We start from the raw sequence: 6000 nt of genomic DNA, 5'->3' as shown, positions 1-6000 counted from the left end.
TGTCAATGTTGGCAGTGTGTATAACTACTCATTTATTCAAATAGCTAAAGTTTAACAAAGTTATCAAAGACAAAGAGGCTAGACATATACCTTCAAGTCAGTTGCTGTTAGCCTGAGTAGACCTTAGGAATTCCTAAATCTTATTTGTCAAATATTTCTTGCTACTTATCTAAATTTTTCTAGAAGCCTGGAATTGACACAGCAAAGACATAAGTGGTCAGGTATATATCTCCAAGTCAGTTCTGTTAAACTGAGTAGAACTTTTAAACCTTAGGAATTTATAAGCCTTAATCAAACATTTTATTTTTAAACATATGCTGGTTTTTATAATCTAAAATTTTTACTCTCAGGACAAAAATCGTCATACAGAAGTTTATCCTAATCCAGAACATCTTAGAGACCTATTGCTGTATTCTTAGTCTAAAAGGAGACACAATGATGAGCTAAAGCAAATTAAAATTACCTATGCATAGACTTTTTTTTAAACCATTAGTCCTTTGCTACAAGTTTTAAGCAAGCTTGTTCTAAGAGATTTTATATATATTTAACCATACCCAATGAACTTACAAATCCTGAGATAAAGAGTTTATACCATAGTCTTAAGAGGTTTTTCTGATAGCAGAGCAAAGAAATCCTGAAATAAAGAGAGGAAAGAAGACAAAACTTAGCAATATGAGACTTTTGAGAGCATGGAGCAGAGGAGTTTACATATGAGGGATTGGGGAAATCATTTGCTTGTGCAGTGGTAGAAGTTCTTACAGTCTACAAGAATTTGAAAATAGGGTGTGTCATGTTTTGGCCACCCAGCTGTAGTGAAGTCAAGCCATTTGCAGAAGGACAGCAAAGCTTTGATGAGTTTGAGGAAGAAAAGAGATTAGATAAGGAGGGAAAGGGTCAAAAAGAGGGAACTCCACCCAAGGGAGGATCCCAATCTTGTAGACTCATAAGTGCACAAGGGAACTGTGAAACAACAGAAGGCTCCAGTGAACCAATGGGAGGGACACAGGCAGAACAGTAAGCTCCTAGGTACAGGTAAGAAAGCTCCAGGAGGGAGTTGAGAACATGGGGGGATGGAGAAAATGGCGGGAGGAAGAAGGGAAAGTGTCCTGGTGACAAGAATTATAATATAGGGCATCCCTAAGTGGATTAAAAGACTTGTCAGAGAAAAATGCTCCAAATAGTAAAGGAGAGGTGTCTCTTTTCATGTGATTGGACCCAGCACACTAGTGTGCTTTTACAGTATAGTAAGATCCAGGCAGCCAACAGAGACAGTGCAGGCAGCGCTGGGGTGGTATTCCCCATTAGACAAAGAGAGAGCAGGTAGAGGGAGAAGCTTTTCCATGTGATGGGTGCCCAGGACAGCATAGTGGGCTCTGGGAGCCACAGAGACTGAGAGATGCCTACAATCACAGTGAAGAAGCACAGCAGGTGGAGGGAAGAAGCAGATAAAAAGGCAGACTCTAGAATTTGAAGTCTACTATGGTGGATGGCAGAAATTGGCAGAAACAATCAAATCAATGGCATGGTTTGATTAGCAGAGCCCAGGCCACTTGGAAAGGGATCTATTTAGACTTGTGGTGATTTCAGTACCAGGTGCATAAACCAAGGACATAACCATTTCAAGGTATGTTTGAGGAGAAGGGTTTGTTTGTTTGTTTGTTTGTTTGGTTGGTTGGTTGGTTGGTTGGTTGGTTGGTTGGTTGTTTTAGTGTAGATATGAGGGAAAGTACAGACAGAGGCATCTGGAAGAGTCCAGGGCAGAGAAAGAAAGTAGTAGACTATAGACTGTACACGACCTGCAGATTGGACAAGTCCATGAGAAGAGGGAATGGCAGAGAGAAAGAGAAGCAGGCAAAGGAGACTAAGGGATGGGAGTAAGAGAGCCAAGAGAAAGCACAAGAGAAATAGGAAGGCCCCAAGGCAATGAGAGGCTGGGGAGGGATGCCTGTGAGTGGAGGAAGTTTGGTACACATGGTAGCAACATCTGAAAACCCAGCACTTGGGATAGAGAGGCACAAGAGTCAGAAGTTCAAGGCTGTCACCACCTACATGATGAGTTTGAGACCAGGACAGACTCCATGAGACCCTATCTCAAAAACAAGCTTGCACACTGAACACCCATACTTTATTTTACCTTTTGCACTTGCTTTCTTCACTGGGTGACAGTTACACTTGAACACAGAATGTGGGTTTTCTGGTCCATTCACCTGAAGATGTGTTTTCCTGTGCATCTGAAGATGGATTTCCTGTGCACCTTTAACCAGTGTGTCGGTGTGGCGCCTGTGCTTGTCTTTATTTAACTCGGTGCTAGCTCTTTATACTGTAAGAAATCAGTAAAAGGACCCGCAAGCTTTAGATTGGATTCCTTCCAACCATATCCACTTAAAACATGTCTGAAATAATGCCACGTCTGCTGTGAACAGAATTGGGAGGAGTTAGGACAGATGTGACAGTGGGACTCCTACTGCAGGACTGTCCTAGAGCTCTGCCCTCCACCATTTAGCAAGGGAAGTAGCTTGAGTTCTTGACCCTGCCCCCACCACCACCCTACCCTGCACCCTGATCCTTTTTACCTTATGGTTTAAGACATTAAAGAATAAAGTGAAATCATCCCAGTACATTTGAGCTCATTTTTAAAGGTAACACGAGGAGAGGAGATAATTTGGGCCACTTTAAATTTGAAGTAAAAGATAAAATAAGCCCACACACACCCAGATTTTTGCATCACAGATATGCAAAAAAGGTTCATTTTGAAAAGTCTCTTCGTGGAACTTTGCTGTTGTTATGATTCAGAGAGACAGCCTGTTGAGGAACTGGGTTGAAGCTGATGCCTCACTACGGCTGAAGTTTTCTGTAAATTACTCAAACTTAGTGCCTGAGAGAGTTATGTTGTAAAATAGCTAACTGGTGATGAACACAGCATGGGAAAGGCAGTCAGCTAAGTGGTGAGAAAAAAAAAAAACCCACAAAAAAACAGGGCTCTGAAAGTGAACAGGGCAGGCGAGCAGGTGGCATACCAGGTGCTGTCTTGGTACTGAGTGGTGGGGTCAGACCAAGTAGTCAGGAATGGATTCAGACAGCTTAGCCGAGCAGGGTGAATTCTAGCTGGAGCTGCAGTCTGATGGTGACCCTGCAGGACTTGAACTCCCTCCAGGGCTGAGGGATGTCCAGGTATAAAAGGAAAGAAAGAGAAAGCTGAACTGAAGACCCAGGCTTTTAAAAGAGGGGGTGGGGTGGGGAGAGGAAACTATCAACGGAAATAGTGAATTTGAGTAAACATTCTCTTTCCAGGCGGTCTAACGCCTTCCTGGTGTGAGCCACAGAAGTAGAAAGAACACCCAGCAATTGCTTTGAAATACCAGGAGCTGGCAGATGATGGACAGGCAAGTGAGAAAGGGCTCAGTTCTGTAAGAGAGCAGAACACACATTTGCATGGATTTAAAGGTGGGGGTTGGGGAAAAAGGGCACTCACTATTGGGGGGCCACTGAGCCTGGGTTGTGGGAGATGCTTCAGACAAAAAGGGAAGTTTTCAGCTGTCATTTCAGTGTGTTTATTCTTTCAAGCCCAAGGACAAACACTCCACTTGTAATGCCTGTCTTTTCCTAGCAGGAAACAGACAGCCGAGACCCTGCTGTCCTTGTCTCCTGCTGACGTCGCCAACCTCAAGGAAGGAGTCAATTTTTGTCGAAATAAGACTACTGGGAAAGAGTACATTTTATACAAGGAGAAGGACCACCTAAAGGCATGCAAGAACCTCTGCAAGCACCAAGGTGGCCTGTTCATGAGAGATATCGAGGATTTAGATGGAAGGTACCATGGGTCCTTTGCTCTCCTGCCAGGGATCCTATTGGCAGTTAGATTTGACACAAAGGGTGCTCACTTTGATATTTTATTTTAAATGACCCGGTCAGCAAATTGCTTCTAGTAAGTTTTCCTCTTCTTTCATTGGGACAGTTCCCTGACTTCAAAATTAAGTTTTGCTTAGATTTCCTTTCCCTTCTCTCTTTCTAAATACTTGACAATCCTAGCTGCCTGTTGTAACCTACCTTCTAGAGTATATGTACATGTATGGCAGTATTTGGGTTGCAGAAGTACAACCACACATATGAGGTATTGTATTCATCGAAGATTCAATTCTTCTAGAAATCCTTTTGCCAGGACACGCACATGCATATGCACACATTCTCTCTCTCTCTCTCTCTCTCTCTCTCTCTCTCTCTCTCTCTCTCTCTCTCTCACACACACACACACAGACACACACACACACACACACACACACACACACGTAAGAGACAGACAGACAAGCAGATAGACAGAGAGTGCTTTCGAAATCTTGCTAAAGAGCTGATAGATTCTTTTTTTTTTCTGTCAGCCTAGCCACGCTTGGGGGAAAGACAGAGCCGCAGCTCTCTCCCTAAACAATGGTGGTTCTGATTATTTTTCTGAGCCTATGCTTTTGCCAGTCTTCATCCCCATATAGAATGTCTGTCCTCCAGGCAGTAGCAATGTTAGGACAGAGTTGTTTGGCTTTGAGGAACTATCTGGCACAACTAAGAATTCTTGGGCATCTGCAGTGTCAGCGCCAGTCACCTTATGAATGCTGGACCCTACCCTTTAGAGTCCTCTGAAGCCTGCCCTGGTCTACTTGGGTTGAGACCTTGGGTGTTGGGCCTTGTCATTCCTTTATGTGATCGATCTTACCTGTGCCCTTGTATGGATAGTTCAGTGATAGAGGGAGCTGAGGGGCTGTCCAAGAATGTCCCACTTTCATTGTGCTGAGGACAATTCCCAAATCTAGAATATTCTCATAACTACCCATAGACTTGTCTGATTCTAGATATGTTCCACATCCTAGTGGACTTTCCAATGTGACTCTCTGTTGCACCTGTAGCCAGAAACTTCAGATTATCTTTAATTTGGGTTGTTTGTTGGTGACCTCCTATGGAATAGGGAGGGGCCCTCACCTCCTTCCATCTCTGGTACATTCATGCAGTCCTCAGGGTAGGTAGAGGTTTTGTTCTCCTGCTCATGATCTTTGGGAGATGCTGAATTTCCTGTCTTTCTATATGCAGCTAACCACTGAGGGAGATGTTAAAGCTTTCTCCTCCTTGCCTGCCTGCCTCACTGTTCGCCAGCTCTGGAGTAATCTTGAACAAGTTCATAATCTTTCTCAGTCCTCTCACTTATAAATTGAAAATATTGCCTACTTTGTCAGAATTCTGAGAGAGTAAAGTTTGCTGTTGAAGCATGAGGACCCATGTTCATATTCGGAGCATTTATATAAAAAGTATGTGTGCCTGCAATCCTAACCTCTGCAGAGGCAGAGGCACGAGGACCCTGGGCTTCCTGGCCAGCCAATCTAGCTTCAGAGAGAGACGCTCTCTCTCAGAGCAAATGAAAGAAATGAAGAAGGAATAACGGCAGACGGCAGTCATGTTAGGAAAGAGGATATGATGCCAGTTGTATTTCTACTTCTAATCCTGTCATAGCTGTTTTGGTTTGGGTAGTGGGTAAATGCATATAGTGTCAAATTTAAAGTGAAGCTTCATGTCCCATTCCGAAGGTCAGTTCTATCTTTATATAAGTTTACTAAGTTATACAAGTTATAAGTTAGACTGTGGGTCTAGATAATTTTGGTGTGGGATGTTTTTTATTTATTTGCAAGCTACTTTTTAAAAAAATAATAAGGATTATTGAAAATAAATTTTAAAAATAGAATAAAGCAAATGAAAAAGAAACTGAGAAAGACTCCTAATAAGTGACTTTTGGCTCACATACATGCAAATAACATTCACACACACACACACACACACACACACACACACACACACACACACACACACACAAAGACGTCCCACTCACTCAAAACCTACAAAAAAATGTTTAAAAGGACCTCACCTGTAGTGTAGGATAAGCAGCCAATAATGCTCACCATTGTTACTATTCGTGTGGGCCATGAACTTCCTGTGGTCTATACACACAGATTCTTAGGAAGGACT

General features: G+C 42.8%; 1 protein-coding gene across 11 annotated transcripts in view; it reads left to right on the top strand.

Moving 5' to 3' along the window:
- Positions 1–913: 913 nt before the first annotated feature.
- The window catches only part of Cmahp (cytidine monophospho-N-acetylneuraminic acid hydroxylase, pseudogene), an 85189-nt gene continuing 80102 nt past the window's right edge, over positions 914–6000 (top strand). For 4 of the 11 annotated variants that reach the window (XR_010058898.1, XR_005495302.2, XM_039095890.2 and 1 more), the window contains exons 1-3: positions 917–1032; positions 3292–3383; positions 3611–3811. Coding sequence is in view for 8 of the 11 variants with exons in the window: in XM_039095890.2 (XP_038951818.1) it covers positions 3373–3383; positions 3611–3811 (212 nt within the window). In the remaining 3 variants the exon portion in view is untranslated. Of the gene's footprint in view, positions 1033–2774; positions 3172–3291; positions 3384–3610; positions 3812–6000 lie in introns of those variants that run through there. The other 7 variants (XR_010058899.1, XM_063276608.1, XM_063276607.1 and 4 more) reach the window with 5 other exon arrangements.

Source organism: Rattus norvegicus, chromosome 17 (assembly GCF_036323735.1).
Source record: "Rattus norvegicus strain BN/NHsdMcwi chromosome 17, GRCr8, whole genome shotgun sequence".
NCBI lineage: Eukaryota > Metazoa > Chordata > Mammalia > Rodentia > Muridae > Rattus > Rattus norvegicus.
The sequence above is the reverse complement of the archived record's forward strand: the minus strand, read 5'-3'. Positions and strand labels throughout refer to the sequence as shown.